The following is a 26688-nucleotide window of genomic DNA, read 5'->3' on the forward strand; positions in this document are numbered from 1 at the left end:
TGAATGAGGCTTAGAGCAGCCAAGTCTATTTAGAGGCATCCATGCCCGTGGCAGGAAGGTTGGAACAGACTATCTCTGAGGGCCCTCCCAACCTAAGCCATTCTATGATTCTGTGTAAATGTAAATTTGGATTCTGATATGTTTGATAATGCTTTAAGGTAGATACAAGAAAGCTTTACCAAGTGTTAGTATGGAAAAGGCCCAGAGAGAAATCTCCATACATTCAGGTTCCCTGCATAAAGGCACAACTGTATGCCCACCAGACAAAGGCCTGCTATCACTTACTCCAGAACAGAATAAAGAAACAGGAGTCTAATTTATAGGAATATATTTTCAGTATTTTTTAAAAAAATATATACATCTAGAATACATTCAATAATGAAATACAGTTCAGCCTCTTCTTCATTATAACAATACTACATTTGGTAAAATATATAACTGAAATACTGTACTGATAGTCTGTAAAATACATGAAAGTTACACACCAATCCAAATGACAAATCTTCTAATTGCAGTGGAAAAGAATCTAAGTATTTTGCCCTAACTTGTACACCCAGGCAGATGCATTGCTTCTAAACAGCCTGCAATAATATCAGATGTAGCTTTTCAGATTCATTAGGCTGAGGCAATGCCCACTTCTTCTTTATGTACTGAATGTCAATCTGCCCAGATTCTTTGGCCAGCACGATGCCCAGCAATCCATTTGTTTTTTCTGGTTCTCCCAGTAGAGTCATACTTACAATGCTGAAAACAACAGAGCAGAGGAATTTTTTAATAGAGGGCAAATCAACAATAAATGGTGTTTTCAAATGTTTTTAGCAGGCTATAGTTAACTAAATGATTCCTTTTATCAGCTCACCACAGTTTACTATTTCTCACAATTTCAAGCCCCCAGCATGCTCTAATTTTTCACCAGTTTATTGTAAATATAACAGGCAATTCCTCCCCTGTTCACAGATTCAATCATCAATTTCTACTCATGACTAAAATATTATTTCAGACATGTAAAAATTAACTCTGTTTCATGGTATTTTCCAGTACAGAGTAAAAACTTTAAAGAAAGGTATTATTTTCTCCTAACATTAGCAGCACTGTGCTGCGGTTTACAAGGGAAAAGCTTTAGTAAGAAGGATATCAACCAAGACTAATTTAAGTCTAGGGAAGACAGCTTCCCAGTAGGGAAGTGAAAAGGAATCTTCAAGACTGTAATTCAGAAGGGTCACATTTCTACACTGACTACAGGAGCAGTATTGTGAGGCTACCCTGATCTTAGTTCTGGTGAACATGTGCTAGCTAAAAACATTGTTTGTGACAATGAACAGAATATATTTCTGGATACTGGAAACTATACTCTTTATTAAAATGCTGCCCAGCATCTTCCCTATTTTAGAGGCTGATCCTGATCCAGCAAAGCTAGTTTTGAACTTGATGTGATTTTAGTGGGAATATATATATATATATAGTGTGTGTGTGTGTATGTATATATATATATATATATATTTCACTTCATATTAACAGCAACTGCTCCACTACAGACACCTGTCCCATCTGATAACACTATACCTAACTTCTATTTGTACTAACCTTATTTCTCCTTTATCAGACTGTATAAAATAATGCAGAAGCATAAACTAAAACTCAGCTCACTATAATCTATTTTCACACACCCAGCAGTTTAAAAAAATACAGTTAGAAAAGCAAAATCTTAGAACATTTGAAGTCAAGCAAACAACCCCATCCAAATTTAGATTATAATAATAATAGTAATATTTTGTTTAAAAGAGAGTGATGTAAGATGTTCAAGGGGAGATTGGACGTGGCACTTGGTGCCATGATCTAGTTGTGAGGTCTGTTGGAACAGGTTGGACTTGATGATCCTTGGGGTCTCTTCCAACCTTAGTTACTGTGATACTGTGATACTTACTTCTCTGATGGAAAAGTCTGCTTTGCCACAGGCAACAGATCATTTTCCAGAAGGTCCCAAATGTAAATATTAGATGATGCATCCAGGACAAAAAACACAGCAGGTCTGGTTAAAGCCCACTGCAGGGCAATGATTGCCTGGCCATTTGTGCTGTCATTCCACTGCATGAGTGGGTACTCCGATGTCATTTGGTGTAATCTAATGCTCCCATCTGAACAGCCAACCTGTATCAGATTAAAAAAGGAAACACTTCCTGGGGACAAAACAGACTAAGCAAGATTTAAAAACTGCCATTTGATTCTTGAGAATATCAAGCATATTAATGAAAACACTGATCTGACTCAAGTGGCACCTCTCTCTCATATCTCACCCTATGGACTATTTGAATTTTTACTTCTATTGTCATTCCGAGTTCAAAAGAAGTCCTTCTGTACTGAGCATACTAGAGTAATCTAATGTCATCTAATCCTGGGTTGAAGTCTTCATTTCCTATTTAAAAAGAAAAAAAAAGTTCTGAACTATCAGCTTTACTAATGCTATGATCCAGCACAACCTGACTGTAGACTGAACTGAGGCAAGGTCAGAGCCTATAGATAATGCAGATGGCTACTTAGTGACTTATATGATCTGTAAAACCAGTAGATATCAGTGGGACAGGCTGTGTTTAACAGTAAAGTTGACAGGAAAGTGATTCACGATGAACAACTAAATCCAAAGACAGGCAGATGTCACTGCTTTCAGATACTTCTTCTAACCTTTGTCCTGCCTAATATAACACCCACAAGTTTGCTCTAACTCAAATACAAAAGAATAGAATAGAATAAACCAGGTTGGAAGAGACCTTCAAGATCATCTTGTCCAACCCCTCATCCAACACCACCTAATCAACTAAACCATGGCACCAAGCACCCCATCAAGTCTCCTCCTAAACACCTCCAGTGATGGCAACTCCACCACCTCCCCAGGCAGCCCATTCCAATGGCCAATCACTCTCTCTATGAAGAATTTCTTCCTAACATCCAGTCTAAACCTCCCCTGGCACAGCTTGAGACTGTGTCCTCTTGTTCTGGTGCTGCTTGCCTGGGAGAAAAGACCAACCCCCACCTGTCTACAACCTCCCTTCAGGTAGTTGTAGATAGCAATAAGGTCTCCCCTGAGCCTCCTCTTCTCCAGGCTAAAATATGCTATGAAAATTTAAAATATCTTATTCTTACCACCAAGGACCACTTCTACAATAGGAAGATTTCCTAAAATTTCACAATTATGATGACTTTTTACCATGACTCTGCAAATTGTGCTCACATCTTACATCTAAAAAGACTGCAGATACAATCATGCAGAAGTCAGCATCACTCTAAATAAATGCATCTGGGAAAAAGAGTATCCACATAAGGAAAAGAAAAAGTTCTGAGTGTGTAAAGGTGACACAAAATATCCACATTGTTACCAAATACATTCATTTCATACCTTAAGAAATTCCCACCAAGCCATGTCAAGCATGGCAAAATTAGAAAGAAAGCATTTTTGAGAGAGCATCAAGAACAAATAAATGCAAAGATAGGCAGAGGTGAGACATAGCTGTGGCTTCACTACTAGCAGAAGATCTGACTGCAGAGCTGAATAGTCAGGAGGCTGAAGTGAGAATGTCATTTGTCTCTGTGAACACCCTCCAAGCAGACTGGAATTGGTGAGGTAAAACAACTACCATACCTAGTTAAACACAGCAAATCTGAAATCCTTCCTCAGCAAGTGGTTAAGATACAAAACTTGTATTATATTAAAATGTTTTCATACCAGAAATAGTGGTTTTCCAAAAGGGAAGAAATCAATGGCATTGATACTTATTGATCTCAGTCCACTTTCTTGAGGTCTAAATAGCTTTGGAAAAACTTTAAAATCATCTCTTGTACCATGGCCTACCAGCCCCTATGAATATAAAGAAAACAAATTCAACAAAGCACAACAAAATTTGAGTTACCATTATTAGAAGAAAAAAAGAAACAATTCTCAGAGCTGCTACCTTTAAAGATCCCTAATAGCTAACATATTTTAATAGCTAATGGATTTTAATAATAGTCTCAAAAGTTTTCTATACAGTGTACTGGTAAAATTAAAAGTAAATGGGGCAGCTTCCAGAACCAAAAATAAGGAATGAGATTAATTTCAGGACTTTACTCACAATGTTTGTTCCAACAATGAAATGATTAGGATTAGAAGGCAGGAATTTAACCGTCAGTGTCTGGGGTATTCTCTGGCGCACATCCTTTGGGAAGAGGCTGAGAAAAACATAAAGGTAAAAGATGATACAGGTACAGGAAGAGGTCTCCTAAAGCTATGCAAGTATGTACAGAAACTCTTGATCTAAACTGTCTAGGACTAACTCCAGGAAAAAGTGTACATTAAAAAAGCGCCAAACAACTAATGAAAGTATTGTTACATATCACTTACATAACAGTAAATTAATAAAGTATAGAAAAATTAGCTGTATGAGATACACAGCAAATGCTCCTATTTTCTTACCTGTTATTCAGTTGCACAGTAGAGCTATGCACTAACTTCACTTTCCCTCCAGGAATTAGACCTAAAATTATATGAAATGATTATTAAATTGATTTAAATACCTTGCGTTAAGAAAGTACTATCATCAAATGAAAACCTAAGCTAGTAACTTAAAGGGTATTTAATAATTAAAGTGTTTATTGTAGCAACAGCTTTTGAGAGTGTAGGTTTAGACTGGATCTTAGGAAGAGGTTCTTCAGCATGAGGGTTGTAAGACGCTGGAATAGGTTGCCCAGGGAGGTTATGGATGCCTCTTCCCTGGGGTTGTTCAAGGCCACGCTGGATGAGGTCCCTGCCCAAGGCAGGGAGGTTGCAGTAGATGACCTCTAAGGTCTCTTCCAACCTAAGCCATTTAAAAACTACTTTTGCCTTCACTGATTCTTATTCTGTCTTCTAAAGTCACTTCAAAACTCAAGCACTTTATTCTACCTCTAATATACTCACCTAAATCAGTCTGTGAACCAGCTAAATCCACTTTTTGTAATTCAACAACTACCTGAAAAGTCAATATGTAACATTAATAAAGCAGTAACATTTTAGGAGACTTTAAAGCTTTTTAACTACGTGCAAAAATGTATGACTCAGCTCTAAAGGAGCCTTTAGAGAAGTAGGTCTAACACTGCGATCATTGCAGGTAGATTCTTTGTGCCCTGTCAATGTCTGCAATGCTAAAAATAGCTTCACACTCCTGCTGGATGTTTCCTGCTGGGAAGCAGAACGTGGGAAGTTGCACTCTACTAGTTGGCATCTTGTTGGTTTGCTTGGTCACAAAAGAAACCCTAACTCACCAAAGGAGGACTTGTGTGTTTTTCACTATTAAAGACGTACAAAGGCTATGTCATTTGTTCTCATTCTGTTGCTACTCAAGTTACTTAGAGCTTTAAGGGACTTAACTAGTGATACAGGATAGAAATACTTTTATCCCCTTCTCATTCCTGAACCATTCAGTTCTTCAGGCAAGACCAATTCAGAAATAAACAACAGGTTCAGCAGCTGAGCCAAAGCTGCATCAGAAAAAAAGATGGAAAACATCTGATAGAAGGAAGAGTTGTCAGGACAATAATTAAGAGCACCAGACCTGGTGCCCACCTGACCATGATATTTTAGGCAGGGTAATCTCATCAACAGAATTTCCCATTTTGCCTCTTGAACATTTGTTGCATAAATTATGTCATTTCTCACATACAATTAGTAGTCTCTGGCACCATTGTGATTCAAATAAAATAAGGTAGGTGGATGAAGGTCGACTGAGATCTATTATTCAGTTAAAAGACATATGTGAACATATTCCTGTGAAGCAGAACTACTGATTGCCTGTTTTAATGATTCCATGTACCTGTGAATACTTTTGCTTAAGGATAACATAACTGCACTATAGGAGAATTCCAACAGAATGGCCAGTGTTGCTGTACTTTTTTTGAGGGAGGAAATTCTCATAATAAACCCTGGATTTGGGTTGCTCTACTTCAAGAAGTATTTTATCATTCCAAAACATGATACTTTTTCTTTTTGCACATGTATTACTCACCCACATATTGAGGATTCCATTTTCATCCATTGATGCTATCTGAAAGGGAGGGACAGACATTTCTGTGGAAGGAATAGTAACAATTTATAATCACACACTGACCTTCATCCTGAACAGTATCAAAGGACTTGAAACATTTCTTAGCTTAAGGCTTCTCCAAAGCTTCCACAATTATCTCAGATACATAAAAAGTCAAAGTGTCCTAATTGTATCAAAGACAAACACATGAAAGTGGCAAAAACACTGGAAGAGGCTTCTTAGAGATGTGGTCAATGCCTCAAACCTGTTAGTGTTTCAGAGGCACTTGAAAAATGCCCTTCACACCATGCTTTAATCTTTGGTCAGCCCTGAACTGGGCAGGCAGTTGGACTAGATGATTGTTGCAGATCACTTCCATCTGAAATAGTCTATTCTAGACCTCTATTCTGTTGTGTTCAGTTTGTCCTGATCTCTCTCTGCATCGTTTCAAATGTCTGGATTCTGCATGGGCTTTGGAACAGAACATAAATAGGTGCAACAGGTGAAATCTTGTCAAGCCTGCAATATGCAGCAAATTTCTTTGGACTAATCTGATTTCAGAGTGAAAATGGAAGTCATAATGGCTCCTCTAGCACATGTTGGGCACGACCATCAAAGTTTCTTTGCAAACATCAGTCATGAAAAAAATTAGGCGAAAGGCACAGGAAGAACCAGCAAGAATAGTCTCTCATTTTAAGGGCTTTCAGCTACAAGAAAGTTGTTCCACTGATTCAATTAGGGTTTTTTTTCTTTTGCACATTATAGAAGGACTAAGACTTCTCCAAAGGCAGTTTCTGAATGATAATTGTTTTATCATTGAAGAAAAAAATACTGTCTGGAAAACAGACATTATAACAATTATGTCTCCATATCTGATAGGAAGCTGAACTGGATGAATGTTAAATAAAAATGAGAGTAGAAAATAAACACGAATGGTTTGGTCAGTTGACACTACAGACAACTTCAGAGCAGAATAGAATTATAAAGTAGATTTTTGCTGTCTTTATTTCACTAGGTACTTAAAGATGTATGTATTGATGCTTTGAAGAGCAGCTTACATACCCTCCTGATAAGAGAGACTGGAAAGCCCATAATTATGATCAGTGTAGAGAGAGGTTGAGACAGGTTCCACTGCCAGTATAGGAGAGGTGTGGTTTACTGAGTTTAGAATGCCATCTGTAATTAAGGATAATGAAAGTTAAAACACTGTATTAATTTCAACAAAAACCAACAACTTTTCAGCTTATGGAAGCATGATGACCACAAAGAAATTATGGCAAACAATGAACTTCATAAAGAATTACTTTGTAGAAGTCTTAAATACACAACTGCAAACTGTTTCCTAAATTAACAAAATGCTACTATATAAATCAATGTTTTCACTACTTGTATGTACTTCTCATTTTCCAAATGGCTGCTGCCCCATTCATGCCACTGTAGGAGATATTTCATTAAAATCTGTCATTTCAGTGTTACCATGGAAACAATTTAATTTATTTCAAGCTCCACAAACAACAGAGGTTGAAATAAATCACTCCTTACTACACAAAAGACAAAAATGAAGAAAAATTGCTCCTAATGAGAAAGTAACTACCCTGAAACAAACACCACAAAATTTACCCTTTAATAACATTTTAAAGCAAATGTTTATTTGGAGCAATTCCAATATGCACTCTTTGTCAGATACTCTTGATTTCTGGACTTGCCCTGTGTACTGAACTTAATCGCAGTTAAGTCTAAAGGCATAAAGCCTCCTAAGTATACAGCATTAAAACCTGCTTGCTTATGTAAGCAACTACATGAAACTGTATGTATATGTTTGACTACTAGCAACAGAAAACCAGGCATCTTTAATTTGCTAAAACCATTAAAAGTTTATCAACAACTAATGGTGGCCTTTACAAGGCTACTTTACAACAATTTTTACTAGACTAAATATAATCTCTGAACTGACTAAAACTACACAGACAGCCTGTTCTTAGAAGAATGAGCAATGGAATTGCTTCACTGCCCATAAAATGACTAATGAGAATGTAGAGGTACTAACCAGTGGAAAATGTTGGAACTCTAAATGTCCAGTCATTTTCACTCATCATCACATGAGGATGCATTCTTGAGTCTTCTCGAAGATCCCACACCAACAATGAACCATCTACCGTTCCAGCAAAAACTAATGGTGTTTTACTGGGACTAAAACAGCAACATACCACCTGTTACACAATAAAAATATGCATGGTTGATGTTATTCCAAAGGCCAATGGTTTGGTAAACCTGAAATATGTTTGCTCTTCCTAGGTATGCAAATACAGAAAAGGCAGCTTACAGGTGTTTGCAGGAGAAGGGAAGCAGGATACAAGACTCTCAGACAGTTGTAGTGTAATATGCATCTACTGCCACAGAGCTGAAGGCAGTGATTCAACTGTAAGATAGAGCTGAATAGAGAAGCCCTAACAGCATCTCAGCCAGCTGTTTTACTTCCATTCACTCTTAAACCATGAAATGGAGTCAAAGTTTAAAGATAAAAAACAATTAAACACCATGACCACCACTACACCAGTCCTGGAGCACAAAGTGGAATGAAAATGTTTGTCTCATGTAGCTCCAATGTGCTTCTCAGAAAACCTATTTTGCAGGCACACACATAGCAACACCATTTAGTCAACGGGCAAATATACAACGCTGGTAAAACGTACCTCTGAGTCACATATTAGAACTTTCTGTGGACTGGAGGGCTGCCAGATATTCCAAACACATATGATGCTCTTTCTGTTCAGTAAATCAACACCTGCCTTCTCAGGTAATCCATGAACAGAAAGTAGTGTCTGCCTCTGCACTTGAGAGCCGTACAGGCAGGATATTTTTCGGTCTAAATGATTTTTTTGAAAGAATCCAGATACAAAAGCAGTAAATAAATAAATAAACTCATTGCATATGAAAAAGCATATTTAGCTGCTATAGCAACAACCAAAGAAACTAAGATGTAACTATGCAGAATATTTCTATTAACAGTCTGTTGCTTTTGACATTATACAGGAAAAGGGAAAGGACCAGAGAAGGAATCCAAAAAATTAGAAGTAAGTAGAAGGCAAAAAAGGAAGAGAGCAAGGAAGTTAATACAACAGTTGTGCTGGGCATAAACAAGTAAATCTGATCTGACATCAGTATATACTCAGAAAATAAAACTAAGCCTCAAGCAGGAAACAGCACAGGCCAGGGTTTTTCTGGTTCATCTCATGTGCTCAGGTTAGAATACACATGGGTTTGTGTTATAATATATCTTCCTAACATAATTGCAGATGCTTTATTTTTAATTTCAGTTTTCATTTGAACATCTACTGTTTATAGGGGGAAGGTATAACTGCAGTTCAAATATATCAGGCTACATTCTCTCTGCTCAATAACCTTGCTTTATTTGCAATTTTGGCCCTACTGCCAGCTCAAAGAGCTCAAACAGAATTAGACCCCTTGGAACAGCCTTCAACTACAGGAGCAAGAAATTACATCCAGAGAATCCCTATATCATGCTAATTGCTGGCTAGATTTCTGGTTTATAGCAGCTCTGATGATCCCTATGTGAAACTAATCTGTGCAGAGTTATAGCAAGATTAGTGCCATCCTGATATGTGCTGTTTGCACTTCAGACATGACAAAGAGCACTGTATTTTGCATAAGGAAGAATAGTTCACACTATACTAGAAGGTGTAGAATGAAGTTCCCTTACCATGGAGGAATGGCTGATTAGTATTTAATTGGAAACAGCTGTCACTAATAGACAGACTGGTTTGCTGAGATCTTCGTTTCCACCCGGGCTCTGTTGCAACTTGATCTTCCTCTAGCAAAACAGCAATCACCTTTCAAACATAATTACATTCACAGAAATAAAAAGGTGGTCTTATCTTTTAGCTTTGCTATCTGTAGCTTTGTAAAGCATGTGGATTAATTAAACCATTATCAACTCTCCTATTAATTTTATATCTTTGCAAATACAGCTTTACAGACATCAAAGTTGCACAGCTCTGATTCCATTCCTTTGCAGAGAGATGAAGCTCACTGATAAGGAGTACTATTGGAGTAATTTATTTAAATCAGTCAGAACAGGTACTGTAAGTGATCTATTACACTGTGTATTAATGCATGTTACTCAGAAGGGATATCAAGCACAACGTACCTGGCAAGCAGACTGGAGGAAATTTGCTAATCTTTGCGAATCAATTTTAGGTGTTAGAGTTCCATTCACTGGCATATCCTGGCTGTCCATGGAGCCTAAGAGAGAACAAAAACCACAATCAAACTTGAAGCTTCAAAAGGGAGTAATGCAAGAAAAACATAAGATCAATATCATTTTTAAGCAAGAGTGGCAGGAATCAACCTCTCTTCAACAGAACAAGACCTGCTGCCAATGGAAACAGCAACCCAGAAGCAAGAAACTGTTTCTGCCCCTTATTCCCCACCCTCTCCACAAGGGCATTCAGAGTGCCTGTGACAGTTTGTTATAAATCCTGCCTGGCACATTACAAATTCTGAGAACTGAAGGGTATAAAAGTTTACATGCATATATCCATAAATTAATATAAGTGTTCCTCACCTCCAGACACAAGGGCACCTTCTCCTGGATGCTGTGTCCATTTCTCCAGAGTCTCAACTTCCTCAGTCTGAATGTCTCTCTCAAGATTGTCCTCATTACACTGAACATAGGCCTAAAATAGAAAGACAAAGTAATCAATATATGGGTGACACACCTACAAATAACAGCTGTTTGTAAGTTGAGTTTGTAAGCATACTGACACAGTGTCACTATTTTGTGCACGTGCATTTTACCACATTTCACATGAGAATGCCAGACCTACTGCAAAAACACAGAATGTCTTACATGATGCATAAACACTAAACCAAGAATACTTGGGACAGTGAATCACAGACATACAGAAAGTCCTTTAGAAAATGGGGAAGGCACACAAGAGAGTTCTCTTGTAACACAGAGCCTGTTTGACCACAACATTTTTGTATCACTGCTTTATGGTAATTAATGCTTAGAGATAGAAATTACCAATTTATTACTTTACTGTTTTATTAGCTTCAGTAACCTTCTTGTGTAAGGATGATGATTTTCCAGAACAAGAATCAGCACTTTCAGGATGTAAATCTTATTACATATTTGCTACCCACCTGTTTAGTGTTCATTTTCCCAAAATTCCTGATATACATGTCGTACTCATTAACGGGAGGCAAATCCAACAAAGGAAAACTAACTGAGAAGTCCAGATCAATTAGTGGGAGAAGTTCTGAACACCGTTTTCTTTAGAATGAATTACAAGAGAGAAACACAAAAATGGTTAAGAGCAAGTATTTGATACTTCAAGAGAAAAAACAGCCTGTTTTGGTACAGCAACAGAGAACTAACAATCCACTGACTGAAGCTGTAGCAAAATTAATTGCAAAATAAAAATATATCAATAGAAGTTAAGAAGGGCTGGCAGTGATAGGACAAGCTGCAATGGTTTGAAACTGGAGCAGGGTAGATTTAGGTTGGACATAAGAATTTCTTTACAACGAGAGTGGTAAAATACTGGAACAAGTTGCCTAGGTGTGTGGTTGAAACCCCATCCCTAGAGACATTCAAGATAAGACTCCATGTGGCCCTGGGCAGTCTGCTCTAGTTGGAGGTGTCCCTGCTTGTTGCAGGGGAGTTGGACAAGAGAACATTTGAGGGTCCCTTCCAACCCAGTGCAATCTGTGAATATGAGTTTGTAGCAATTCCATAGCTAAACAGTCTTAGAGATCCACATTCTAGTTGAATTTCTTCTCAGGAAGACAGTCCTTGGAAATGGGAAAGACAGACAACATGAGCTGGAATTTCTCTTCCAATATTTTAGGCTGGATTTTTCTTTATGCATAAGGACAGTTTCCACATTCTTTTCCTGCTTGATGACATCTATTGAATTTTCTTATCAATATTTTATTTTTACTTCTTAATACACCACCCCCTCACAAACACTGTGGGCACAGATTGCTGAGTTCCAATTCAAACGTATGAAATTGCTTCCTAGTTACAAACCTCAATAATGCATGTACACAAATCTTAAAATAAACTAACAAGCCTCATATTAAAACTTACAACTTCAAAGTGCCACAGCTTATTTATGGGACCCTTTCAGTCTATTTCTGACAGTGATGTAATATCACACCAAAACATTCCATAACTCCTTTCTCTTTCCACTGAAATGCCAGTTATCTTCACAGGTACACAAAGTCTTATACATAGTCATAATCAGTCACAGCACATAATTAGTAGAGGCTGACAAAACCTTTTCAGAAGGCAACTCAACTTCAAGAAATTACAGCTCTGCTGAGCCCTGAACACAGCTATAAGCCTTGCCCTTTAGTACTGTAAGCCAGTGTCTAATCAAGTGACTGAAGAATCATACAAAGAAATTACAATCCAGGGGCAACTCATTCTGTAATAAAATGATACACATAAATTGTTAGAAAATAACATGTAGCAAAGGCTGTAATATATTTCCTTAAGAACTAATTGTCTTGCAAAATAGTATTTGATTCTAAAAGCCTCAAGTTTATAAACTCTACATATTTCAAATACAATTAAAAAAAATATGCATCTCACATAGTTGCCATTTTGGGGTGGATTATTTAAAGTGTACTTACTTCTGCTTACTAGCCATAATTCGGCTACTTTGTCGTTGGTGTGCCATTTGAAAATCCATGAATATCCCACAAAAAGAGCTTCTGACAGAAGGGTATTGCCTTTCTGTGATGTTATAGAACATTGTTAGTGTTATCATGCACACTTTACAGTGCATTAAAACTTAAAGCAGCAAAACAACAGATTTGTTACAACACAGCTACTAGGAGCTACTAATAGCAAATCATACAACATGCTTTAGCAGAGTTATCATTAAAATAAGGTTCTTAACTTCAGTAACAGGCCAGCATTGTTCATGTATTATGGTCCAAACAACTGACCATTGTCATTTTTATTTTAGAAGACTGATGCACAAAGTGCTTCCTTTCTCCTACCACTAGCAGGACCCTTGCTCCCTTCTGCACAGTAAAACACTCTATGGCCAATTCTAAACATCACATCCAATTCATACAGACTACACTGTGTGTCTGCCACACCTCTAAATAAGAATTCATCACTATATCTAGTGGAGAACCTCATCAAACCAACCTTCCCTGATGCCTTTGGATGAATAAACAAAACCCTGAAAATGGATGCTTTAAAAGCCACAGTTAGCAGATGAAATACAATATCTGATGTCATAAGTATATCTGGCACTCACAGATATCAGATCAAGAAAATACAGAAAATCAGAATACAAGAACACAGTTCAGAAAATCTCTGCATTTAAAAGTGATATAGAACTATATATTTAAGTAGTATCAGTATGTCTCTTGCCTTCCCACCTAGAGTGGGAAGGTGGGAAGTGGCTTTGACTTTGCTTAAACGAAAAAGGCAAGTTAATGTCACCGGAAGCCCCAGGCTGTTCTAGCGCTCCTCCAGTTTTCGAACTCCAGACTCTCATATCCTCCTCTTAACTAAATTAAGACATACTAAATGTCAGTCTGTAAATTTTCATACTTCACATTTTAAATGATTAGTAATGCCTCTGAATCATTCTTCAGCAATGTAAAAGTTACAGCACTTACCCTCAAACCTAAGTGACTCATCCAGAGGACCAGAATTCTGCCTCTAGGCAGACGTCTAGAAAAAGTGGGCTGTTTACTCTTAAGTTGTATGTGCTATTCATACCTTTAATATAAAAAAGACTGGTATCTAATTGCATACCCATAGTTGGTTTCTCTTTTTCATTTTCAGGTTTTTTTGGCAGTGAGGTAAAAACTCTATCATTTTCTGCACTAATTGCTCTTTGAATTTCTTCAATTTCTGATGTTCTGGAAAAAGGAATCTCTCTTTGGTTTTCTTCTGCATCTCCTTCTTCATCATTGTTGCCTTCATCATCATCATCATCAAAATCATCTTCATAATCCTTTAAAAGTAATAGGAGCTTTAATAATTAACAAACATGGATTATAGATGTGTAATATCTTTTCAAGATACTTTCAAGATGTCAAAAAGAAAATTCTCATACAGATGCCTGTAAATCCTCTGACTGAAAGGCATTTTAAAATAACTTTTTGACAGGAAGAAAATGGCATGTCTTGATTATGCAGTAATTCTCATCAAGAGAAGACAATCCCCAAAATAGCTTCCTTTTCTCTTTTTTAAATATCTTCAAATAGGAACTATATGTTAAGTGAATTATGTATTCTTTAAAATGATAGCATTCAGTGGCATAAATGCATTATAAATGTATCAAGTTGTTTATTTGGTATTTTTAATCCAAGCTGCCCTTCGAGGACACAGTCTCAAGCTGTGCCAGGGGAGGTTCAGACTGGATGTTAGGAAGAAATTCCACACAGAGAGTGATTGCCCATTGGAATGTGCTGCCCGGGGAGGTGGTGGACTCACCATCACTGGAGGTGTTTAGGAAGAGACTTGATAGGGTGCTTGGTTGCATTGTTTAGTTGATTAGGTGGTGTTGGATGATGGGTTGGTGATCTTGAAGGTCTCTTCCAACCTGGTTTATTCTGTTCTATTCTGTTCTAATGGCAGGCTCAAATTCACTGAACAAACACTGTTTGTGTTTTTAAGTCCATGAATAAGGCTCATATTTGTATGACTTTACTTACTTCAAAATCGTCTTCATAATTAGCTGAAAAGTTATCATATCCCATGTCTGAATTATAGATGCTTGTATCTTTCTTGTCCTAAATAAGAAAAATAAACAAACCTGTTAAACAGTCTTACAAAAGAAAAATAAATTTGCCAAATATTAGTGTAAAGGTAGAGAACTAGTTGTTGCTTCTCAGGTATTTGTACATTTTAAAGCAAACATACAAAAAAATAAAGTTTAGAAATATAAATAAAAGTGTATGAACAAGTGATAATTACTGGTTTAAAAAACAACAGAGGAAGACAAAAGGAAACTGAAGCTTATCTTGGGAAGACCAACTGTTCACCCACCAGTATTTTCACTGGGAAAGACATAAAACCTGCATTCTCAGTTACACTGGGAGACTCAATTGGTTAATAAAATAGTGCAGATGACAGAACCAGGAAAAAAGACATGGATATAATAGGAAAATGTTTGGTTTTAAACATAAGTAGTTTCATTAACATTGAAACCTTCACTGTATTTCCATGTGCAGATGATTTGTAGTCTCTTTGTATTGCATATCTAAACTCTTCCCACTTATTGAGAATTATGTTTTCAAGCACAGAAGATCCTGAAATATAGTTGAATAGATGGCTACTTTCAACACTCATCAAATTTATACAGAATAAATGTATTTTCCAACTGTGTATCCAGGAGATGTTAAGTGGTACCTTATCTTAGAATGGAATTATATTGAAATACACATCTTAATTGTTATTAATGCCAAGAAAAATGCAACATTCCAAGTTCCAAAACCAAATAGTTTTACCTCTTGATTTGTGTCCTTTTCCTCTTTCTCAATGAATTTTCCATTATCTTTTACAGTCCTACTGAAAAAGAGAACATCAATTGTATTTGTTAACTCAGAAAAAAGTACTAGTTTTCTTTTGGTTTTGTTTTCTGGGGATGTTTGTTTGGTTTAGGAAAAAATAGGCCTTTTTCCCTGAAATGGAAAAAAAAGTGCTTGACAATTTCTAATAAACTGAAATATTGCTACAAATACTTTTACAGATATTTGTTTGTGATACAAAATGATAATGAAACAGTCAAGTGATGAATCAGTCACTGTGACTAAAGTGTTCTGTCCCTTGCTGAAGAAACAGAAGTTAATACCTAGGCAATAGTGGCAATGACTTCACTATGTCAGTCAGTGTCCCCAGAAACCAGCATGTCAGTCTTCTGTTTAACTAGGAAACTAAAATGGGATTTAAGAGTGAAAATTGTAACTGACAACATACCTGAAGAACTATACTTCAGAAAGGTGAGGAATTTCACGTGGCTGAGGCATGAAAGAATGCCAAGAGAACTAGACTATATAGACAACTTCTGTAAGATTTTATGTTTTCTATTAATAAAACTTAGAATGATCATCCTGAAATTTAACTGATCCTACTGAGGATGACCTGGACACCTTTCCCTTTCACATACAATATTAAACTTAATTGGTTGATACCTCTGTATCTCTCTCTATATAGATACATATGCATAATATTGTGGCTGCCATTCAGAGTAGGAACTAAACAGAGATATTTAAATTAAAATAAATAATATAAAATAGTCCTCACATGTATCTACACGACTGCATAGTCAATTTTCAGCATTTCTGTCTCCCCACCTAAGTGCAAGGACTGAAAAATATCTCTTAAAACATATCTCTTGCTATCCTCAGGTATTAAAAAACATAAGGCTACATTTTTATGTGAATCTTCTTAGAGAGAAAACAAACAAATTTTTATTGTTTAATTGCTATGGTATTGTACATAGGGCCTATTAAAAAAAAATATATTCACCCTAGATAACTAAGATCAAGAATTCATCCTTCTTGTTTTGTTGGTAACTGAATCTTAGTTGAGAATAAATATTTTATTTAAATCTCTGAATTTACCTTACATGCTGATGGCTCATCTCTTCTTGAATCTTGTACTCTTTTTTGTAACCACTGCTCTGTGAAAGAAGTCACAATATTCATGTGTTATAAATGCTAGGTGGAGATATGTATATGAACCCATATTAGTAGCAGTGACATTAAACAGTAAGAAGGGTTTCTAATGAATCATCTTGGAGATGCACTACTTTTTATCAGTCATTGCTTGTAAGAAGTTCTGTGTATGAGCTGTGTATGCAGCTATAGTAAGCAAACAAAAATGAACATCCACATGCTATACACATAATAAGCACTTCTGAAAACACTAAATATTTGAGAGTGAAGTTTGGCCACATGCCCTTCTGTAATGCATTTCAGAAATGAAATAAAAAGATATGTAAGTATTCTCCTTTGCTTAACAAAAATCTTAAAAGAGTAATCTCTGGCACTTTTATAGCATACCTTCACATTAGTACCTTAATAACAATGGTTAGAAAATGTTCTGGGCCCCTAAATTAAGCTGTAAGACAATGTTTTAAAGTCTTAACAAAACTAACCTCTAGATCACGCTTCTTTCTTTCATTTTCTCTACTTTTTAATCTCTCATTAGCTTCTGCTGGTTGCCCTTCTCTGTCTCCATGGGAAGATCCCTTTTCAGATCTCTTTGACTTATATTTTTCTTCCAAATCCTTTTCATCATGTTTATGACTTCTCTCTTTTCCTGGCCTAGCAGAATGCTCTTTTTTTTCTCTGTGTCTTCTTTCTCTTTCTTTATCCAACTCTTGATCTTTCTGTAACTTGTGTACATGTTCAGATTCGTCAACTTTGTAGGCTAATAATTTGTCAATGCTCTTTTTGCCACCATCATCCTGGTAAGAGATAAAGAACATTAAAGAGTTAAAAAGCTTTCCAAGACTGGTTTATTTTCACAAATTTATCCATTTTTGTCCATTAGAATGATGGGTTTATAAGTACCTAATCTTTTTCTCTCACATGGATGTTCCAGCCATTCTTTTGTGTCTGCTACAAGTTTCAAATGATTTTATTATCTGAGATTCTGGTATTTCTTCTGTGACATTGTGTATTTTGCTACAGAAAATTCTTTGGATTGTGCATTCTTCACACATGAATTTAGCCTTTGTTTACTAGGTGGTCAAACACAAAACAGGATGTGTCCATACCAATAACCTTGTAAGAAAGGTATAAATAGGAGATGGAAATTTTTGACGTAGCTATACAAAAATAAAGCACCGTTTGATACACTAATTGTACTTTACTTTTGCCTTAAAGAAGGAACAAAGTAGTTCTTCCTTAAAACAGAATGGCTCAGATGTATTTTCTTGTGTGTTTTGTACACTTGCGAGGAACTTACAATTTATTGGATTTCTTGGGAACTGGAGTCTGATCCAGTTTCTTCATTATTCTACTGTTTTATCTTATTCCATTATGACACACTTAATTCCTTTTCATTCTTTTACCTTCTTTTCTGTATGCCTTCTTCTTTCTCGTTCTTCACTTCTTATTTTTTCCTCCTCTAGAAAGCATATGCATAAATGAATGAACAAATTTTATTATACTGATACTCTGTCCATAATTAACTCTGTTATGTAGGAAATAATATTTATGTGACCTGTGTTTTCTAAAACATAAAGAGCTTTCTAAAAACTAACTTCATATTCTCTTGAAGTTCTCTCTCCAAAGGTGGTTACTCCTTTTCCTTTCTTAATGAACCCCATTCTCAACTGTAACTTCAGCAGTTACCCTGCAACTTGGGCATTCAAATGGATCACTTAGTAGAGAACATCTAGGCAGGAAGGGGCTTATCCTCTTCACATCAAATGACCAACAAAACCAGTGACATCTACCCTCTCTTCAGAGGAAGAGAAGCTAACATCAATATTTTGGAAGGACCCAAATAAAACTAGGTTACCACAAGATTCCATAAAGATTCACATTTCAGTAGGTACTCAAACCTTCCTGTCTTCATCCTCTCTCTATAGGTGGGGTTATAGTTTTAGATTGTTTCTTTCTAAATATCAGATATTTCAAAGTACAACAGCAGCTTAAAGCAACTTACCGAAATGATGTCTACTTTCTCTTCTTCTGTGATGTTCTTTATCTTTTCCTTCAAACAACTTCAGTTTATTTTGTATATCTGTTTGCTTCATCTCATATCTTTTATGCATTCTGTCTCGTTCTCTGTTGCTCTCCCTGTCCTGATCTTTTGGAATACTGTATGTCTCCTTCTGTAAACTTGACTCTCGATGCTTATCTTTGTGTCGCTCTTGGCCACCTTCTCTGTGGTGCTCTTTTCCCCTTTCTCTCTCTCTCATTTTATCCCTGTCTCTTTCACTTGACTTAAATCTCTCTCTCGTTCTTTCCTTACTCTTTCCTCTGTCTCTGTGTTCATGTTTATGAGTGCCTGTGTCATGAACAGACTTCTCTTTGTGCAGTTTTTTTTCTTTGTGCCTTTGGTCTTCATTTTGACTACCTGGTTGTGATGCCTGAAAAAACCCAAATAATTAAAAATTAATAAATATATTTTTATATAGTATATTCCTGTGAAAAAATAAAACAACAGTGGATTGATAACTATGAATTGAATTTCCCAAGCTGTATTAAAATGCTGATATATTTCTAAGTTTGCTTTGTAAAATTACTAACATTGCCTATACTTATTGTAAAAAGAACTAAGAAATAAAATAAATGATAAGCTGCATTTTCAATACCTTTGAAAATCGTTTGGTAAACCCAGAAAATTTACTGTGGAATTGTGTATTCTGTTTAGTGCTACAGTGTAAAATCAACTAAGTGTGTTAAAGGTGTTACACTAGCACATGTAGATAAACTGTGACATCTTCTAAAAGAGGTTACAGATACAATCAATAGTGATTGAGAACTGGGCATCTTGCAGATGCTTTTAGAAGAGATTAGCTTTCACTCGGCACAGAAAGTAGCCTATAAAAAAACTGAAAGGTTTTGGCCTTGATCCCTTGAGGATCCAACTATTCTTACATTTTTCTGAATTGTAAGAGATTAAATTTAGCCTTCCTGAAGCAGAAGCACAATTCCCACAGATTTCACTACACCCATGATTTCAGCTATTTACGGAACAAGCAGAAATTGCTTCAATTACAGTAACTGAGTAAAGTGAATTAAACTTTATCCACCTGTTTCATAGAAATAAAAGTAGTCACATCACTTCTGCTGGTACCAATGTACCCAACTCAAATTTGTTTGCTTTTAGCCCACATGCAACTAGTGGAAATGTCACCAAATGTCTAAAAAATACAAAATACTTGCACTGCAGTACTGGCATTTAAATAATGGGGGCTTTGAAATGTAATTGATAGAAAGATAGGTAACAGATTAAGAAGTAGGCTGCTTTAGTTTATCAAAGGATTAATAAAGGTCTGGACAGGATATAGAAGAGAAGATACATATTGCAAAATAGCTTTTTAAAAAAGACAACACAAAACTAATATGACTACCAATGGTGCAACTGGCTGGAGTCTGAATGCCTATTTGACCAGCAGATAAAGTAATTAATCAGTTTAAAAGTGCATGACAAACACCATAGATGATAACAAATACAATACATGATAAACATGTTGGAAAGTGAATAGGCCAGGCTGTATGAGGCTTTGAGTAAGCTGGTCCAGCAGATGTCCCTGCTTATGGCAGGGGTTTTGGAAATACATGTTCATTGAAGAGTGTTCCAACTCAAACCATTCTATGATATAAAGCAGAGCTGTAACTTGTGCTTGGATGGACAGCAAATCAGACCCCATCACATGCTGTGTGATTACCACAACAGTATTTTAAACGTTTACCTAAGAAATCTCTAGAGCAATCATATATGACTTGTGTAGCTAGAAACAGTTGAGTGGGCCAGTCTCTGGACACACCTGGGAATACAGAGATTCCAGAACAGTCTATTGCATCAAGGAAGATCACAGCTACACATTCAATGGTGCCAATTTAAAGCATCTGGTGTACCAAAAAGCCTTAAAGAGACTTATTATAGATCCCAGATGGGGGAGTGGCTAGTAGAACAAACAATCAACCTTCTACATTTAAACTGTCAATAAATTCCACATCTGTAAGGCAATTTAACATCATAACTAGTAGAGATAAAATCAAGTCACCCTGAGGTGTTTCCTAAGTTCTTCTGATTTCCAGGTATCTTCTTTGGTTCTTTTCTAGAACACAAAAGACAGCAAATGAGCAATCAATTTGCACAGAATTGTGAGATCCCCTTTCTGTAGTTTTTAAGGCAGAGTGCTTTATTTTTCACATTTAAATATCTACCTGTCTTATTTCCAGTATAAGCTGCCTACTTGAGAGCCCTCGAATAGGTAAGGAGCATGAGTGATACATTTGATTTGACAGAAGAGAGACACATGGTGTGGCTGTTAGCATGAAAGCTTCAAGGTCTTTGGCAAGTCTTATACCCACATATCAGAAAATTTTAGAACAGTTAAACTTCCCAACACAATTCATTAACTCACCTCTTTTCAGTGGTTATTGATGTATCACTGTTAATGAAATGATACCTGAATGTTTTGAGTGGTCCTAATGTATGACTTCATACACCCTGCCCAGCCACTGTATTTCTTACTCCATTTTCTATTCAGCATAACCATAAATGAATTAGCTGTAAAATCCAGATTCACACAACAGTAAATGCAATGTGATACTTTGGCTTTTTCAAGTGAATATGTAACACAGCAACCAATGTTTGCACGTCGGTGTGTTTTTTGTTTCCTTTAATGTGTACCTCTACAAACATTTCATAATTTATATCATTATGCAAAAGTTATGTAGGTTCCTAAAGAACCAAACCCCAGCAATTAGTGGTTGCAGGAATACAAATTATTAAATATACTTTATGTACAGCCTGAAACATTAACAGCTCTGGATATTTTCCCAAACCACCCATCCTCTTGGGTAGAAAGATCCGTGGCTGGAATGGCCTCAGTCTTCTGCTAGAGGAACAAGCACTTCCTTACTATCTCTACTTGGGTGCCAGTTCCATCTGCATGCTGACAAAATGAGAGTACTTGAGTTGCCCAAGGAGTGCCATGGGATTTTCAGTGTCAGCAGAAGAAACACTACGGCTGTTACTTGACCAGGGAGGTGGTTGAGGCCCCGTTCCTGGAGGTGTTTAAGCCCAGGCTGGATGAGGCTCTGGCCAGCCTGATCTAGTGTGGGGTGTCCCTGCCCATGGCAGGGGGGCTGGAACTAGATGATCCTTGTGGTCCCTTCCAACCCTGACTGATACTATGATACTATAACACTGCCTTAGCCCCCACAGAAGTCCTGGCTTATTCGGTGCCAAGGCACACGAGTGGTTTCAGCGAGATGGCACAAAGGCACGTAAGGCTTAAAGGGTCGGGACCTGGGGAAGGCGGAGAGGTGGACGTGTACCGCTGCCACCGGCTCTGGCACCTCCGCAGAGCCCTCCCGGGGCCAGAGGAAGGGGCGAGGCGGAGCGGAGCGGCCCTTCTCGCGGTGTCGGCAGGAGCCGGGATCGGGCTCCATCAGACTCGCCCGACTCCCCAGAGCCGCGGCCGCTTCCGAGCGGTCCCCCACCTTGTCATCCTCCATAGCAGGGGCGGGCGGACCGCCGCGCCGCGTGCCACCGCCACCGGCGGCCTCCGCGCACGAAGGAAACCAAAGCAGCTGCGTCCGGGCCTGCCTAGCAACAGGCGGCCAGGGGGAAGCAGCCGATCAGCCGAGTGACGGATGAGCGATGGATGAGTGCCGGGGCCCGTGGCGGGCGGATGCTGCTGCCGCACGGGGTTGTGGGAAAGGTAAGAGGTGAGGGTCGGGGAGTATGGACGCATGGGGCGTCTCGTCGGAGCGGGGTGTTTCCCCGTTTCCAGCCCTTTCCTAGCGAGAAGCGACAGTTTGAAATGTTTGCGTGGCAGCAGGAAGGTTTTATTCCTGGAGCTGGTGCCCAAATTGGTTTCCCCAGGCGGAGGGGCCCCGGGAAGAGCGCTGATCCGCCGAGCGCCATCCTGTGAGGCGGGCACGGGGAGCTCATCTGGGCAGCGATTAAAGCACGGTTGTTCTGCTGTTCGTTAACGACTTTTTGTATGCTGAGTATCCCATGAAACCGTTCCTTTTAGTAAAAGTCACGCACGATCACTGTGGAGTAAACTAAAAGAGTGATCCACTTAAATCTGCCGTTTACTCGGACGTTAGGTAGAAGCAGGTATGAAAAACCCCTGCAGACATAAAATTGTTAATAATATTCCCACAGGAACAAATGCCAGAGCTGTTTTCTGCGAGAAAAAAGAGTGGCAGCATACCAAACACCAGTGAAATAAACTTGGTGTTAACGGTCATTGCCTGCAGGAAAGGTGTGTGCTATTTTCTTAGCAAATATTTACAACCTATTTACAACCTCTTAACATCTGCAGTTTAAAAGACCACGTGAAAATTCCTTCAGGCACGTTTAACTTGTTCCTTTTTTTTTTCTTTTCAAGAGTAAAAATGCCAAAACTTAATATGCAACTGTTACCACTAATATTAGTAATGTCTGTAGAACTGACTACTGGGGGGGGGGGAAAGCAAAGGAAGAGGTATTTTGCATTTGAGAAAGATTCTTGTCGTAGTTATAGAATGGCCAGGTTTGGAAGGGACCTCGAGGATCATCTAGTTCCAACCTCCCTGCCATGGGTGGGGACACCTCACACTAGATCAGGTTGCTCAGAGCCCCATCCAGCCTGGCCTTAAAAACCTGCCCTTAAAAGCCTCCGGGGATGAGGCTTTCACCACCTCCCCAGGCAACTTGTTCCAGTGTCTCACCACCCTCATGGTGAAGAACTTCATCCTAACATCCAGTCTGAATTTACCCACTTGTAGTTCTGTTCTAGTTCAACTAAATTTTGTCACACTGACTTCAAAAAGATAAAATTTAACTCCTTAGCCTTGGCCTTAAGTAGCCAGTTGACAAGTATATAAAAAGCCTTGATACATTTGCCTCTTAGACATATTTCCAGAATAAATTTTAAATGTTGTAAAAATTGCCTAACTGCCTGGACTTTGAAATACTGTCCTTTATCATGGCCCTTCTGAAGCAAAGGCAAATGAGCAAGCAATTAAGAGGGAAAACAAAACACCCAAAACCTGTAAACCAACCCTCTATATTTTATTTTAAAAAACCAAACCAACATACTGCTGTAAACTGTAAGTTTGACCTTCAAGGGCTAAATTGCATCCACCAAATACAAGCATCTATAGGTACTGAACTATTTACAAACATTCTTATGGATTCTTTAGATGTCTTTGGCAGAGCAATTGTCTTCTGGACAAATGAAATGTGTTCAGAGGTCATCTTGGATTAACTCAAGAGTGCTCTTTAGTCAAGGTGGTGACCGTTGCATGGAACCAGGCATCTGCTTAGTAAAGAACACTCCACAGAAAGGCTTTCCTACGTAGGGATGCTGAAGGTAAAAACTACCTTTAAGTACTGTAATTGAATTGTGAGTTTAAACCAATGTAGCAAATATGCATAAGTAATACTATCAAATGTAACAGAGATACCAATGACTGGACAGAAGAAAAAGCCATTTTTCAAGTTCTGGTCCTATCATCTATTCTTCATAATATGCATATGTATTTGTTACCAAGTACAATTTTAAAATTTAAATAAAAACTAAAAACATCAGGTTTGGCTGCCAACAGCTTTTTCTTACTCCTATTAGGATGTACTAGTCAGGCAGCTTTATGGCCAGAGGAAAACTACTGATGCGGAAAGGCACCACTAGAGGGTTTGGAAAGAAATTTTCAAACCTTAAAGACAGGGATCAAACTGAAGTCTAATTGTTGCATGAGAACACAACCTACAATAACACCTTTGGAATAACAGAACTAAAATTTGTGCATGTTTAGATGTTTTGACCATGTATTAAACTACAGTTTCTCACCAATGTAGTGGAAAAAAACCACGTCTAGCTTCTGTATGCTTTTCTCTTGTCTGGCTTGGTGGACATATTTTATTCTTCACCTGCACTGTTAATTTAAAAACAGGACCATAAAATAACTCATCTTTTCAAATTCTGTAGTAATAAGATCATTTTTGTCTGTAGATGTTTCTCTCATCCTGTAAAGCAGCATTGCATTTTTCTGCACCTCAGTATGGAAATGATACCAAAAAATGAATGGAAATATCAGTCCTCATAGGGACAACATTACAACCCTCCACCATCCTAAAAATGATGACACTTTTATTATAAAAAATAATAATGTTTTATTTTCTGTGAAGGAAGAGACTCATTAAGATCTAGGCTTTGTAGCTATATTCCCCCACCCCCTGCTTTTTAACCAATTTCTGCAGAGGCCATTTGAAGATGAGATGAAAACTCAAATATTGCTGTCAGCAGAGGTGTACAAATGACCTCTGCACAATGCTTATGTGAGTCCTCCACGTCCATAAATAGAAACAGCAAAAATGTGGCTTTCTGAAATAAACTTTTCACGCATCAACTGTCCTCATCTCTGTCCTTCCCAGCTGCTGATGCCCCTGCACAAGAAGAGATGTTCCTCTTAGGGGTTTTATACCCTAACCCTGGCTGTCCCTGCCTTCTGGGTGATGTGTAGCATGATTTGAGAGTTGAGTAACATAGATGTTTAGCATGTAGTCAGTTTTTCTCATTAGCATACCAAGGGCTGTTAACATTATTAAACTTGCAGTTAATTAGGTAAAGGTCTTCACACAGGCATCCTGGCCTTCAAAATCTGTTTTGAAGTTGGGTGTTTATGTTATTTTAGCCTTGCTTCATCAATTTTAGCCAAAACAGGGCTGTCTTATCTTTGTAAGACTCCTTCTTTCAGGATTTTGGCAGGCCATCTTCACAGATCTTCATTTAATGCAAACACCTGCTGATTGTAAATGACCTTGGTCCTGAAGCATACTAAACCAACTTGTCCTGTCCCATGGAAAGCTAGGGAATTGTCCCACACGAGTATAAAAAAATAAGATCAGGAAATACACTAATGAACAATTCCAAGATTCTCAAGCAAATTATTAAACAATGTATCAGCACCAGAAGATTAAACAAATAGCTTGTGTTTATCCAGAAAAAATGATAAAAAACTTCATTAAAGAGTAACTGACCTAAATTTATCCCCTAGTAGCAGAGTTTGTATCTTGATTTTAACAAGATTCTATTGTCCCTATTACAACAGTGGGTATGCTAATTTCATACCACCCAGTTTCTTCACCAAAGCACTGTGGGGAGCCAAGTCAGTTATCTGCAGGAGTTCTAAGAAGTCTTTATCAGAACTTTCTATTGATGATACAGATAAATGCCATCTAAATTACTGGTATGTTATTGCTTATCAACCACCTCTAGTTCTGATTAAACAGATGTCCATATGAACTAATGAATTGCTCTGCCCAGGATCAATGCTAGGCTGTCAGGCCTACCAAGATTAGTCTACCACAAGATTAATTTATTTTCTGATGTGCTGCTTCAGTGTGTTAATACTGACTCTATGGGGTATTGCTCTACAAATTCTATATCCAGCTCATTTGCAGATTATACACTCAGACATAAAGGAGAGCAGAATTAGACACAGAATATGGTAAAGTGTTAGTTGGCAAGCACAATGTTAATTCAATTGCTTTTTTTCTTCTGATTCTGAATTTTCTTTTTGATGGGTGGTACAGTTGTATTCTGCTTCAGACACTGTGAAATCACACAGGGAATTATAATGGAGCAATGAAATCCAAGACTGAGAACAAAGGGCTTGAAAAGGGAGGAAATATAAATAGTATTGATTGTAATGAAGAAAGGCAACATACAATATGGCATTTTGGGGTTGATGTACTGAAACTCAGGAGTGAGTTCACAAGAAAGCCTGTGTAAGCAAACTACACAATTAGAAGAGGAATACAACAAATGCAAAAATTCTCCCACATTTGCAGTAGTTTGATATTACTGGTATCCAAAGGGGTCACAGAGCTCATAGTCCCCACGTTAGGGTAGCAAGCGTTTACAAGGGCTTATGCTGCCCTCTCAGTCTCTTCACTGTTACAGTCTGA

The 26688-nt window shown here is 37.7% G+C and overlaps 1 protein-coding gene across 1 annotated transcript; it reads right to left on the bottom strand.

Moving 5' to 3' along the window:
* Nucleotides 1–342: 342 nt before the first annotated feature.
* Nucleotides 343–22355, bottom strand: DYNC2I1 (dynein 2 intermediate chain 1). The gene is made up of 24 exons (XM_054171271.1): nucleotides 22227–22355; nucleotides 20780–20833; nucleotides 18709–19135; nucleotides 18110–18165; nucleotides 17189–17500; nucleotides 16653–16711; nucleotides 15537–15594; nucleotides 14742–14819; nucleotides 13837–14038; nucleotides 12693–12795; nucleotides 11196–11325; nucleotides 10615–10726; nucleotides 10198–10292; nucleotides 9751–9880; nucleotides 8723–8895; nucleotides 8077–8239; nucleotides 7092–7205; nucleotides 6012–6073; nucleotides 4928–4979; nucleotides 4445–4505; nucleotides 4104–4200; nucleotides 3719–3850; nucleotides 1925–2148; nucleotides 343–744 (listed from the first exon to the last, which is right to left on the bottom strand). Exons 1-24 carry the CDS (start codon nucleotides 22239–22241, stop codon nucleotides 573–575), a joined length of 3081 nt encoding a protein of 1026 aa, XP_054027246.1. The 5' UTR covers nucleotides 22242–22355; the 3' UTR covers nucleotides 343–572.
* Nucleotides 22356–26688: the final 4333 nt, after the last annotated feature.

This window comes from Dryobates pubescens, chromosome 21 (genome assembly GCF_014839835.1).
Source record: "Dryobates pubescens isolate bDryPub1 chromosome 21, bDryPub1.pri, whole genome shotgun sequence".
Lineage (NCBI taxonomy): Eukaryota > Metazoa > Chordata > Aves > Piciformes > Picidae > Dryobates > Dryobates pubescens.